The sequence below is a fragment of the Artemia franciscana genome, chromosome 13 (assembly GCF_032884065.1).
Source record: "Artemia franciscana chromosome 13, ASM3288406v1, whole genome shotgun sequence".
NCBI lineage: Eukaryota > Metazoa > Arthropoda > Branchiopoda > Anostraca > Artemiidae > Artemia > Artemia franciscana.
In genome coordinates this window covers 16598570-16613786 of record NC_088875.1, presented here as the reverse complement: position 1 = coordinate 16613786, position 15217 = coordinate 16598570, and the positions used below count along the sequence as shown (strand labels likewise).

The following is a 15217-nucleotide window of genomic DNA, read 5'->3' as shown; positions in this document are numbered from 1 at the left end:
GTCTGTGGATGTGTCTGTCAGGTGACGTCATGTTTGTATGTTGACTGACGTCATGAAGTTAGTTGTCGTCATTTTTGTTATGACGGTGACGTCATTAAAGATATTTAAGACGTGCCGAGGAATCAAAAGAACAGCAAGGAAACAGGCTTGAGGCTGATAGAGAAAGAAAGAACAGAAGGCGTGCCGAGGAACTACCAGAGCAACGCGAAAGCAGACTTGCTGCTAAAAGAGAAAGTGAAAAAAGAAGGAGTGCCGAGGAACTACCAGAGCACCATGAAACCAGACTTGCTGCTAAAAGAGAAAGTGAAAAAAGAAGGCGTGCCGAGGAATCAGAGCAACCTGAAAGTTATCGCCTGGCATTTTGTCACAAATCAGAAAATACAACTCATGTTTCCAAATGACGTCGTTTGGAGCCCAAATCGAAAATCCAGATCAATTTATGTCTACTTTCAAAGTAAAAGGGCAAATTTATCATAGAGCAGGGTCCCTTCTATCATTCTCAGGCGAGAATCATAAATTTTTACAATTGTACTTCATCAGTGATAGAAATTCTGAATTGAATGCACGTTGCGAAATTTCTCCCAACGTTGAAAAGACAATCGTTTCCCAATTGCAACATCTTTTCCACGAAAATAATAATTTAGTCCGTCTGTTCAAAACAGCCATCGATTTGATGCCTTCTGATACGCATAAAATTGTTATTTCCGCTGACAAAACGCCTCCTGGCCAACATGTGCGTAGATACAATGCTCCAACTATCGACGAAGTGGCAATCGTTATGGTCGGTGATCAGTTTTTACCTCGAGATATTATTCTTCATAAGCGAAACGCTCAGTTGTTAAGAATTGCTGAAACTCATCGATGCTACGATGCCCTACAATATCCTATCATTTTTTGGGATGGAGCCGACGGCTATCACTTTAATATTAAATTGATGAATCCAGCCACTAACAAAGAAATGAATAAAAAATGCAGTGCAATGCATTATTATTCCTATAGACTAATGATTCGGCAGGATGAAGAAAATTATATTTTAAAATGCCGTGAATTGTTTCACCAATTCGTCGTTGATATGTATGCTAAAATTGAATCAGAACGTTTGCTATATATCCGCCTGAATCAGACCAAGTTCCGCTCTGAACAATACATTCATTTGCGAGATGCAGTTATAAATGACGGTAGTACCACAAACGTTGGAAGATTAACAATTTTACCTTCGTCATATGCTAGCAGTCCCCGTCATATGCATGAATATGCTCAAGATGCTATTGCGTATGTTCGTCTCTATGGTCGTCCAGATTTATTTATTACATTTACATGTAATCAATCTTGGGACGAGATACTGCAGCTTTTACTTCAAGGACAATCGGCGGTTCATAGACATGACATTACGACCCGTGTCTTCCGGCAAAAGTTGAAATCACTGATAAACTACATAGTAAAACTTGAAGTGTTTGGGTCAGTGCGATGCTGAATGTACTCAGTGAAATGGCAAAAACGAGGTTTGCCACACGCACATATACTGATCTGGCTACATAAAAAAATTACTTCGAACGAAATTGATGATGAGATTTCCGCTGAAATATCTGATGAAAATGTCGATAAGGGGTTACATGATATTATTGTAAAAAATATGATACATGGACCTGGCGGTGCACTGAACGAAAATTCACCATGCATGGCCAAAGGAAGGTGCACAAAGCAATATCCTCGACTTTTAGTATCCAACACAATTACTGGCAATGATGGTTACCCACAATATAGAAGAAGATCTACTGAAGATGGCGGTAAAACAGCAATAATAAAGAAGCGTAACGGTACCACCATCGAAGTAGATAACCAGTGGGTTGTTCCATATTCCCCATTATTATCAGAACATTTAATGCACACATAAACGTTGAATACTGTAACTCCGTAAAGGCAATCAAATACTTATGTAAATACGTCAACAAAGGCAGTGACATGGCAGTTTTTGGCTTGCAGCCCGAAATCAAAGATATCGACGAAATCGTACAAAATCAGGCTGGAAGATACATAAGCAGTAATGAAGCTGTTTGGCGAATTCTTTCATTTCCGATACATGAACGTAGTCCAGCTGTTGTTCACTTAGCGGTACATTTACAGAATGGTCAACGTGTTTGTTTCTCGGAAACCAACGTGCAACAAAGAGCCCTGAATCCACCGGATACGAAGTTAACCGCTTTCTTTTCGCTTTGCAAAAATGATTCTTTTATAACGGCTTTGTATATGCACAGACAATGGGAAAGCCAAGAATGTTGTATACTCCCATTTTTTACGTAGTTTGAAACACATATATAAATCTATCTATATTCACAGGTGGGACACAGGGACACAACTACAATGGCGCGTAACTAATATGGCGCGTAACGACTTACGCGCGCGGGGGGGCTTGGGAGGGGGCGCGAAGCGCCCCACCAACTAGGTGTTGGGGTGGCGCGAAGCGCCACCCCAACAGCTAGTTTTTATATATATAGATTATGCAAGTTCGTCAGTATCAAAAGCGATTTAGTCTTCAATCAGCATTGGAAATATCAGTCTAAATACGCTATTTAACGTTTAAGTTAATAATCTATTTGAAACCCGTACTATTTTAGAAGCATCTAAAATCTTCAATATTGTATATTAGAATATTATATTAGTATATTATATTAGAAAATTGAAATATTAGAAATATTTTTGTATATTAGAAATATTATGTTATGTATATTAGAAATATTTTTCGCCTACTGCGTTCCACTAAACTCCAAGCTTTAGATACTGCGCTATAAGCCATCATTTGAATTTAGTAATGTTAAAAAGGAATAATGATAATAGATTTTCAATATGATCATAAATGTCCTTAGCCTCTTCTTTTAAGAGTTATAAAACGAATATGCATTGCGACCAGTACGTTATCATGTCTGAATGTGAACTTTCAGTTCTGTGGAATGCTGGGGCACATCTGAGGTAAATTTATTGGGCGTTCTTCTACGATTGACTATTTTGGAGCTAAATGAATAATTTCGAAAAATCATGGGGTGCGCAAGCCATGTCCATAGTATCCCCAGGGGTTTAGCTCCAGCATTTTTATTGAGGGGGCACGGGGGGTCCATATCCAGATAGTCAAGGGGCATGGGGTGTATAATCATTTTCTCTCTAAATTATTGGGGGGGGGGACTGCTCCCTTGCTCCCACCGAAACGGCATTCCTGGGTATATCCATTTGCGCCTTCTTACAGATACAATAAAAATGGCCGTTACATGATCGATTTTAACTCAAATATTGAAAAATCCAAAGGTAACTGTCACAAAACACCGCCGATGGAGATATTTAGGTTCTATTCTAAGAACGAATAATAGCAAAGTCTGAAATGTAGCTCTATATTGGGCAGTCGCAGGCAACCGGTCGTATATATAGCTCCAGAAACACTCCGCACCCCCTTCCATTCTCAATGGGAGGAATTTGTCCCAATAGAGAATCAGAGGGATTAATGGTGGTTCCTTCTTAAGTGCCTCTGAAGGACAGGTTGAACAAAAGTCTAAGGTAAGGACACGTGAAACAATTAATTTTTAAACTTTAGTAAGAATTTTAAGGTAAGAATCACCCACCAATTGGGTGCTACAGTAGATTTGGAATGTTTAAGTGATTTTTCTGATGTTACTTATTTTTTAGCATGGATGCCATTGATCTGGTCGGCAAGCGTGAAAAGTACCTGAGAAACGAATTTGAAACTCTCCAAAATCCTGTCGATAGTACACCAGCAAAAACTACTTTAGATCCCACGTGTGACTCGTACAAGAATAGCTTGTCTTCAAGATTCTTAAGTAGAAAATCGCCTGCTGTGGCTAACGCGCCATTGATAAGTTCAACCCTGGCTCAACAAAGAGACCCAACTGCAGCTAAAAACAGAGAAGAACTCCTAAGAAGGCTTGAAGAGTCGAAGAAGAAATTACAAATTGTAAGTTTTGCATACAGCTTTTTCCTGAATTTACATTCTACTTTCTCGCCTTTACTTTAATTTTACTTCAATTTGCTTTGATTTTACTTTTTTCTCTTTTATTTTTATTTTTACTGAAATTATTTATTACTTTTGTTTCTAAGAAAATCTGAACCAAATATTAATAAAACATCAATCGTAGACTGGCCGAATCAAGACTAAATGCCATTTTTTGTAAGTAAAATATACCAACACATAGGTCAGCGGTGGTTCTAGGCCAAGGTGGGGGAGCAGCTGCCCCATAATTTTTTCTGAAATCTGATATTAAATTCCTTTTATTTTATATTTTTACACTCCTGGGTTATACCTTGCTCTCTCCGCCAGATTATGAGGTACAAAACCGCTATTGACATCTTTCATCTTCTATTAAGGGCACTGACAATAAAAGGCACAAAAGAATCCGTATATCGACTTGATCTACATTTGGGTGGCACCACTCGGTTTGTACACTGCTCTTCTAGATGTGGCACCATCCAGTGTTGGCGAGTAGCCCCTGGCTGGTAATAGTAATGTGTCGGATTTTATCACAAGACATTGAGCTTCTTTGAGAATCCTAATAGCGGCACTTTCAAGATAATAGATTTTGTTAACAGTACATTTAATGAATTTCGATGATATAACCAGCGATATATTGGGGCGCTAATAAAACTTGACCGCATTGACGTCAAACGCTTTGGATTACAACCCATAATATTAGTGTTGCTACTCTTAGAAAAAAAAATCCGGTTCTCTCTGCGGTTCTATTCCATGTTACTTCAGTTAGTAACAATTACATCTAAGATTACTTCAGTTATTTCAGTTAGTAATTAAATAAAAAAAAACTAGTTTTTTAAACAGATTGTAAGGAGTGATATTAAAACTTAAAACGAACAGAAATTACTCCGTATATGAAATGGGTTGTTCCCTCCGCAATCCCTTGCTCTTTACGCTAAAGTTTTTAATTGTTTTAAAAAGTACAATTGTGGCAAATAATCAAACTTTAGCGTAAAGAGCAAGGGATTGCAGAGGGGACAACCCATTTCATACACGGAGTAATTTCTGTTCGTTTTAAGTTTTAATATCGCTCCTTACTTTCTGTTTAAAAAATTAGTTTTTTTATTTAATTTCTGAATGTTTTTAAATTAATGCATTTTTGATTTTGGCTCTCCGCACATTAATTATCAAAATGAAATTTTCATATTATTTTTTTTTTTTTTTGGCTAAACGGGTTTCTCTTAGTTTTGATCAGACGATTTTGAGAAATAAGGGATGGGGAAGTAGGCCTAATTGCCCTCTAATTTTTTGGTTACTTAAGAGGGCAAGTAGAACTTTTAATTTTTAACGGACGTTTTTATTAGTAAAAAATATACGTAACTTAAGAATTAGCTTACATAACAAACTTTTATACTCTTATATTTTTTATTATGTATATGAGGGGGTTTGCCTCCTTGTTAATACCTCGCCTTTTACACTAAATCTTAAGTTTTGTCCCAATTCTTTAAGAATAACCCCTGAATCAGAAAGGCCGGGGAATAAATAGTTGAAATTACTAAAAAATACTTTAGCATAAAGAGCAAGGTATTTATCACCTCCTAAATACCTCGTTCTTTATGCTAAAGTATTTTTAGAACCCCTCATATGCGTAATAATCTCTGTTCGTTTTAAGTTTTAATGCTACTCCTTACTTTCAGTTGAAAAACTTTTTCGTGTTTATTTTTTCATTGTTTTTTTTATAGTAATGTTAGAAAATCCTGCGCCATTTGCATTGAATTTCTCTTCCCCCATGACATATTCCTCCAAGAAAAGATCCTCCCACATAGCCCCCTCCCCTCAACCCCACCCCAAACCAAAAAAATCCCCCTGAAAACGTCTGTACACTTCCCAATAACCATTACAGTATGTAAACACTGGACAAAGTTTGTAACTTTCAGCCCCTCCCCCAGGGACTGTGGGGGAGTGAGTCATTCCAAAGACATAGTTAATATGGTTTTGACTATGCGGAACAAAATGGTTATCTCAAAATTTGGATCCATTGACTTTGGGAAAAAAATGAGCGTGGGAGGGGGCCTATGTGCCTTCCAATTTTTTTGGTCACTTAAAAAGGGCACTAGAACTTTTCATTTCCGTTAGAATGAGCCCTCTTGCTAGATTCTAGGACCACTTGGTCGATACGATGACCCCTGGGGAAAAAATACGAAATTCCACATTTTTGTAGATAGGAGCTTGAAATTTTAGCTATAGAGTTCTCTGATACGCTGAATGCGATGGTGTGATTTTTGTTAAGATTCTTTGACTTTTAGGGGGTGTTTTTCCCTACTTTCCAAAATAAGGCAAATTTTCTCAGGCTCGTAACTTTTGATGACAAAGATTAAATTTAATGAAACTTATATATTTAGAATCAGCATAAAAATTCGATTCTTTTGATGTATCTTTTAGCATCAAAATTCCGTTTTTTAGAGTTTTGTTTACTGTTGAGCCGGGTCGCTCCTTACTAAGTTCGTTACCACGAACTGTTTGAAAGACATCTAAGATTAATTTGTGTCGTTAAATGATTTTGTGCTGTCTAAGGCGATATTTTGGATAAAATTGTGGCGTATAATATATTATATTAGGCTTTTTTTTGTAATCTTATGTTGTAGGCTAGTTAAGTTAGCCTTAATAAAAGAAAATCTAAGGAACGGGTATAGCCTACCAAAGAATGTTTCCATAGCCAGACCCTCATCTGTTCCTCTATCAAAGGGTTACCTTCCATAAGTTACCAAAAGGTAACTTATAGGCTATATTTTAGACTAGGCCTGTGACGTCAAGTTTAAAAAATAACTAAAAACTATTTAGGCTTAGATGTATATTCAAATAAGCCCTTAAGCAACTCTATGGTGTTTTAGTGCCCTGCTAACAATAAAGAAAAAAAAAACAGAAAAAAAGAGATTACTGCTACCCGTGCCAAAGCGTGATTTTCCAAGGTAGTGACTATATGTTTCCTGTGTAGGGTTTTCAACAATGGTAATTCCAATGGATTAATTTCGTTCTGCTGTGATGCTATTTTTGAGGGACCCTAGGCTCTTCTAAAAATTTCCTACATTTTTTTTAATAGCATTCTACTTGGTAAAAGTCTACGCTAGGGGCTACTGAGAAGAAAACATGGATAAGTTTGCGGTTTTCAAAATAATTTACCTAGGATGAAAGTGGATACATCACTTGATTCCTTTTCTTATTCTCTTTCATAGTTCAATTATAATTTCTGAGGGAAATTCCATTTTGAGCTCTTTATGGGGCCTCAAAAGGTAGAACAGTCAATAGCAGGCCTAATCAAAGATATACAAAATATATGAAAAAATATCTATTGAGAAAAAATTGTCATTTGCTGCTGATTTAGGATTGGTAATTAAGTTGGAATTTTAAAAAGGAGGCTGAAAATGATTTCAGATACATCATAACAAAAGTGACGTCATTTTTGAGGCATGTCAAATGCATCTGGATCTGTCAACAAATATCCCCCAAGTTTTTTGACACATGTTGAATTGGACTCCCACTTTTGTCAAAAACAGGGATTTTGTTGTTCCGTCAAATTTTTTGGTGAAAACACTCCAATTTCAGAAAATTGGAGTTTTGTACCGTTTTTTGATAAAAGTTCAAACTTCTAGTCTAATAGTTAGATACCTAGGTGTTTCTCTACATTCTGAAAAATTTTTCAAACCCAAAGTCTTTAAATTAAGCTTTCCGAAGTAGAAAAAGTGTTTTTTTTCACAAAAACTGTCAAATATTGGCACCTGTGGTTTCAGCAAGTTTTAGTGCGTTTTAGGTGGGTTTTTTTTACTTAAAAGGTTATAAATTCTAATTTTTTATATTCTAAAATTCAAAATTATATTTATTCCAAATGGTTATATTCTTAAATTCTCAATTATATTTATGAATTCTTTTGCAGACCTAAAAGCTATTGTAATTTGTTCATTTTACAGTTAAAGTTTATATACGCCATGAAATTTTCTCGACTAGTTCAGAAGCTAGTTGCAGAAGCTGGGCCTTCCAGACCCTCTGAGGACAACTCCCCAGTTGCAGGCTTCAATAGAGAAGGTTAGTAAGGGATGTATTTAATATATGTTTTGCCTTAAGAAACTAGACTCTTAAAGGACAGCTTAAGGACAACTGATTCAGTTAATGTTCAGTTTGAGAGCCAGGCTCAGCATAAGCTATGTCCAGTTCTCAAGATACCAAGTTTCTTCATCTTTTTTTCTTTTCGTTTTGAAAGAACTTTATTCTTGCAGTGCTGCAAAACAATGTTTGAGAAAGGAAGTTTTTATGCCGTAATTATTTTGATGTGTCATGGAGGTACTTAAAAAGACTTTTAGGATTAAGAAACTTCTTGATGTTATTAGCAGCAACACGGTTCTAAAGGCATTTTATATTTCTTTATTGTAAATGATTTTGTCAGTGTAACCCATTGACTCTTTCTCTCAACTCTACTTTTTAAAACAGTATGAAACTTTAGCGTAAAGAGCGGGGCGTTGAGGAGGGAACAGTCCCTTTCATATACGGAGTAATTTCTGTTCGTTTTAAGTTTTAATGTCGCTCCTTACTTTCAGTTAAAAAAACAGTTTTTTTTATTTAATTTCCGAACGTTTTTGAATTAACGCATGTTTTTACTTTGGCTCTCTGCACATGAATAATTGAAAGGAAATTTGCAGATTAATTTATTTTTTTGGCTAAATGGCTTTTTCATAGTTTTGATCGGACGATTTTGAGTTGAAAAAAGGAGTGGCGGAGTAGGCCTAGTTACCCTCAAATTTTCCGGTTATTTAAAAAGGCAACTAGAATTTTTAATTTTAAGAACGGTTACTTACGAACACGTAACTTACAAACAAACTTACGTAACGAACTTCTAAATTTGTATATTTTTATTACGTATATGAGGGGTTCACCCCATTGTCAATACCTCGCTCTGTACAATAATGCTTAAATTTTGTCCCAATTCGTTAAGAATGACGACTGAATCACAAAGGCCGTAGAATAAAAAGTTGAAATCAATAAATTACTTTAGCGTAAAGAATGAAGTATTAGGAGGAGGTGAGCCCCATCACGTGTGTAATAATTTCTGTTTTTTTCAGGTTTTAATGCTGCTCCTCACTTTCAGTTGGAGAAACTTTTTCATATTTATTTTTTCTTTGCTCTTTTAAAAATGCTAAAAAAAAAATCCTGTGCGCCCTTCATGGAAATTCTCTTCTCCCATGACAAATTTCTCCATGGAAAGTCCCCCCCGCATAGCCCCCTCCCATCAGCCCATCCCCCAACCAAAAAAATCCCACTGAAAGTATCTGTACACTTCCCAATAACCATTACCATGTGTAAACACTGGTCAAAGTTAGTAACTTGCAGCCCTTCCCACGGGGACTGTGGGAGAGTAAGTCGTCCCCAAAGACAAAGTTATTTGGTTTTTTAACTATGTTGAATAAAATGGCTATCTCAGAATTTTAATCCGGTGACTTTGGGGAAAGATGAGCGTGGGAGGGGGCTTAGGCACCCTCCTATTTTTGGTCAATTAAAAAGGGAACTAGAACTTTTAATTTCCTTTAGAATGAGCCCTCACACGACATTCCAGGACCACTGGGTCGATACGATCACCCCTGGGAAAAAAACAAACAAACGAATAAACATGCATCCGTGATCTGTCTTGTGGCAAAAATGCAAAATTCCACATTTTCGTAAATAGGAGCTTGAAACTTCTATTGTAGGGTTCTCTGATACGCTGAATGTAATGGTGTGATTTTCGTTAGGATTCTATGACTTTTAAGGGGTGTTTCCCCTTATTTTCTAAAATAAGGCAAATTTACTCAGGCTCGTAACTTTTGATCGGTAAGTCTACGCTTAATGAAGCTTATATATTTAAAATCAGCATTAAAATTTGATTCTTTTGATGTAACTATTTCTATAAAGATTCCGTTTCTTAGAGTTTTGGTTACTATTGAACCGGGTCGTCTTCTTACTACAATTCGTTACCACGAACTGTTTGATTACTTGAACTTAAAAAAAAAAAAATCTGTATGCTAAAGATCTTAAAGAAGGTTAATAAAATTTGCGCTTACTAAATTTGTATGGATATGTTGGAAGCATAGGAAGTAAGTATCGGAAGTATACAAGTAACAAAAGCAGATTACTAGATAATGATGGCAATATTGTTTCACAATTGAAATGATTAACAAATCCAGGTGACCCAATATCAGAGATTAAATAAAAAAAACTAGTTTTTTTAACTAAAAGTAAGGAGCGACATTAAAACTTAAAACGAACAGAAATTACTCCGTATATGAAATGGGTTGTCCCCTCCGCAGTCCCACGCTCTTTACGCTAAAGTTTGACTCTTTGCCACAATTCTACTTTTAAAAAAAATTAAAACTTTAGCGTAAAGAGCGTGGGACTGCGGAGGGGACAACCCATTTCATATACGGAGTAATTTCTGTTCGTTTTAAGTTTTAATGTCGCTCCTTACTTTTAGTTAAAAAAACTAGTTTTTTTTATTTAATTTCTGAACGTTTTTGAATTAATGCATGTTTGATTTTGGCTCTCCGCACATAAATTATTGAAATGAAATTAGTATATTAATTTTTTTTTTGGCTAAATGGCTTTCTCTTAGTTTTGATCAGACGATTTTGAGAAATAAGGGGTGGGGAAGGAGGCCTAGCTGCCCTCCAATTTTTCGGTTACTTAAAAAGGCTACTAGAACTTTTAATATTCAACGAACGTTTTTATTAGTAAAAAATATACGTAACTTAAGAATTAACTTATGTAACAAACTTTTATATTCTTATATTTTTATTACGTGTACGAAGGGGTTTGTACCCTCGTTAATACCTCGCTCTTTACACTAAATCGTAATTTTTGTCCCAATTCTTTAAGAATGACCCCTGAATCAAAAAGGCCGTAGAATAAATAGTTGAAATCACTAAAAATATTTTAGCATAAAGAGCGAGGTATTTATCTCCTCCTAAATACCTCGCTCTTTATGCTAAAGTATTTTTAGAACCCCTCATATGCGTAATAATCTCTGTTCGTTTTAAATTTCAATGCTATTCCTTACTTTCATTTGAAAAAACGTTTTCATGTTTATTTTTTCATTGTTTTTTTTTTATAGCAATGCTAGAAAATCCTGCACCCTTTTCATTGAATTTTACTTCCCCCATGACATATTCCTCAAAGGAAAGATCCTCCCACAAAGCCCTCTCCCATCAACCCCACCCCCCAAACCAAAAGACCCCCATGAAAACGTCAGTACACTTCCCAATAACCATTACTATATGTAAACACTGGTCAAAGTTTGTAACTTGCAGCCCCTCCCTCTGGGATTGTTGGGGAGTAAGTCATTCCCAAAGACATAGTTAATATGGTTTTCGACTATGCTGAACAAAATGGCTATCTTAAAATTTTAATCTGTTGACATTTGGAAAAAAATGAGCATGGGAGGGGGCCTATTTGCCCTCCAATTTTTTTGGTCACTTAAAAAGGGCACTAGAACTTTTCATTTCCGTTAGAATGAGTCCTCTCGCAACATTCTAGGACCACTTGGTCGATAATATGACCCCTGGAAAAAAAACAACAAAAAAAAACAAACAAACAAATAAACACGCACCCGTGATTTGTCTTCTGGCAAAAAAATACAAAATTCCACATTTTTTAGATAGGAGCTTGAAATTTTTGTTATAGAGTTCTCTGATATACCGAATGCGATAGTGTGATTTTCGTTAAGATTCTATGACTTTTAGGGGATGTTTCCCCCTTTTTTCCAAAATAGGGCAAATTTTCTCAGGCTCGTAACTTTTGATGACAAAGACTAAATTAATTGAAACTTATATATTTAGAATCAGCGTAAAAATTCGATTCTTTTGCTGTATCTTTTAGCATCAAAATTCCGTTTTTTTAGAGTTTCGTTTACTATTGAGCCGGGTCGTCCCTTACTACAGTTCCTTACCACGAACTGTTTGAAAAGAAAATAATTCGGTATTTCGGGGCTTCTGACATTATTACTCCTTTGCGGAAGTTAGGCTCAAAATTGAAAAAGGATTATATTTTTTCTCGGGGCCCCTTCCACCTCTTAGTTCGTTTATTTTCCCGTTAGTTTTCACCTGTTTTCGCTTTATAGTTGTGTTATCTCTTAGTAGTTCTTTCGTTAGTTGAGTTATGGTTGTGGTATATATGTTTTATCGCTCGTATAGTTGTGCTATTTTCAAATTATACTCCATAATAGAGAGGCTCCGAACACCCAGCATTGTATATTAAGCTCTTAATTTGACGTTTTTTTCTAACGTGACCAGATTCGTCCTGCGCCCTTTTCATTGAATTTTTTTCCCCCATGGCATATTTCTCCAAGGAAAGATCCTCCCACATATCCCCCTCCCTCAACCCTACCCCCAAAACCAAAAATATCCCCCTGAAAACGTCTGTACATTTCCCAATAACCATTATTATATGTAAACACTGGTTGAAGTTTGTAACTTGCAACCCCTCCCCCAGGGACTGTGGGAGAGTAAGTCATCCCCAAAAACATAGTTATTATGATTTTCGACTATGCTAAACAAAATGGCTATCTCGAAATTTTGATCCGTTGACTTTGGGAAAAAAATGAGCGTGGGAGGGGGCCTAGATGCCCTCCAATTTTTTTGGTCACTTAAAAAGGGCACTAGAACTTTTCATTTCCGTTAGAATGAGCCCTCTTGCGACATTCTAGGACCACTTGGTCGATACGATGACCCCTGGGGAAAAAAAAAACAAAAAAAAACAAAAAAACAAATAAACACGCACCCGTGATTTGTCTTCTGGCAAAAAATGCAAAATTCCACATTTTTGTAGATAGGAGCTTGAAACTTCTACAGTAGGGTTCTCTGATACGCTGAATCTGATGGTGTCATTTTCATTAAGATCCTACGACTCTTAGGGGGTGTTTCCCCCTATTTTCCTAAATAAGGCAAATTTTCTCAGGCTCGTAACTTTTGATGGCTAAGACTAAACTTGATGAAACTTATATATTTAAAATCAGCATTAAAATGCGATTCTTTTGATGTAGCTATTGATATTAAAATTCAATTTTTTAGAGTTTTGGTTACTATTGAGCCGGATCGCTCCTTACTACAGTTCGTTACCACGAACTGTTTGAAAGATGCTATGAATTTACGAAGTTCGAAAATAATTTAAAACGACTTCAAGGGTGAAGCTGTTAACCAAGAAATTCTTACAAATCAATATTTAAGTACAGATACTAATAGATTAATTAAAATTTATCAATCACCTGAAAATATATTGAATAGAGTTGAGGACAAAGGACTATTAGTAAAACAAATACCTTTTATTAGCTACTTTTTTTTATTAGTGACTTAATACTTTTTTATTAGTAAAAACAAAAAAAATATTAATAGAATATATATATATATATATATATATATATATATATATATATATATATATATATATATATATATATATATATATATATATATATATATATATGTATAGAACCCTTCAGCCAGGAAGTGCAATGGGGGGTTGGGGGCCAACCATCCTCTGCTTTCGCACACCCTTCCTGTTTACCTTCTCCAGATTTCTCCAGGGACCCATTTAGAGCTGGATAGACTCTGGCTATGCCTACAGAGTCACGACACTGACCCGCGTCCCAAACTGAACAATTGGGTACGCTGTGATTCGAACCCGCGCCCTCTCTAGTGGATGCGTTATATTTATGCAAGGACCTAGCCAATTATAAAAGCTAAAATCGGTCTAGTTCTTCTTTCAGAAATATAATTCGAGAAATATTATTTAAAAGAGGACTAGCTGGCTCATTTACCCCCATGGCTAGACAAATTCATTCTCCGTGATCATGTTCTATCTTTTAAAGGATCTATCTATCTTTCTAAATAGCTAAAGAGAATTAAAGAACTTCCTTAAACCAAAAACAAGAAAAAAAGAATAAAATAATCTACTATGCGTAAAACTACCACAAATGATCATCAATAAATAAAAGAAACCGAAAACGAGCAGAAATTACAATAGATAACTGAATCAAACTCAAAACAGCCAGAAATTAACATGACTAGTGTTCATAGCCCCTAAGTGTTCTTAAGAGCAGATCATAATTTTAATTTTACGGGAAAAAGTTTTGAACAGTTTTGCTTCTTCTAACTTTAGTAAACGAAAAATCATTATATATATATATATATATATATATATATATATATATATATATATATATATATATATATATATATATATATATATATATATATGTATATGACTAGTGTTCATAGCCCCTAAGTGTTCTTAAGAGCAGATCATAATTTTAATTTTACGGGAAAAAGTTTTGAACAGTTTTGCTTCTTCTAACTTTAGTAAACGAAAAATCATTATATATATATATATATATATATATATATATATATATATATATATATATATATATATATATATATATATATATATATATATATATATATATATATATATATTAAAACAGATACTGCACATTCGTTTGTATTTTTTCAAATTCATTTTTATACCTAGTCTTTCCTGGGCTACGCCTTTTTGACAACCCGTGTACAAATAACGTGCTCTGATTTAGTTAAGCATTGACATCAACATCAATATCAACATTGACTCCCATTGACATTCCTTAATGCCCTTTGTTTTTTGGGAAAGTAGAAGCCGAACATGCTTAACTTTCTCAGTAACACCGACAATATGTAAGCAATAAACTAATTGCCTAACTTACCCTTGCCCTGACGATTTTTAAAGGAGGGGAGGGGCATTTCCCAAAACGCAAAATTACTGAACCTTTCCCATAGATGTGTCAAAATTCTGTGAGATGTTTGCTTTGAGAGATATTGATCATGGTGGGGTTGGTTGTCCTCCAATCACTTTTACTCTTAAAGAGGGCACTATAACTTCCAATATCAACTAAAACGAGCCCCGCTTTAGATTTATATTAAATAAAAAAACAAGTTTTTTAAATGAAAGTAAGGAGCTACATTAAAACTCAAAACGAACAGAAATTACTCCGTATACGAAAGGGGATTTTCCTCCTCAACACCTCGCTCTTTGCGCTAAAGTTTGACTCTTTCTCTTAACTCTACTTCTTAAAACCGTAAAAAATTTAGCGTAAAGAGCGGGACGTTAAGGAGGAAAAGCCCTTTCCTATACGGAGTAATTTCTGTTCGTTTTAAGTTTTAATGTCGCTCCTTACTTTCATTTAAAAATACTTGTTTT

At 35.3% G+C, this 15217-nt stretch overlaps 1 protein-coding gene across 1 annotated transcript in view; it reads left to right on the top strand.

The window, feature by feature from the left end:
• LOC136035044 (uncharacterized) overlaps window positions 1-15217 on the top strand; it is a 39776-nt gene that overhangs the window by 7711 nt on the left and 16848 nt on the right. The window contains exons 2-3 of the mRNA XM_065716643.1: window positions 3673-3958; window positions 7936-8050. Coding sequence (XP_065572715.1) covers window positions 3673-3958; window positions 7936-8050 — 401 coding nt within the window. The remainder of the gene's footprint in view (window positions 1-3672; window positions 3959-7935; window positions 8051-15217) is intronic.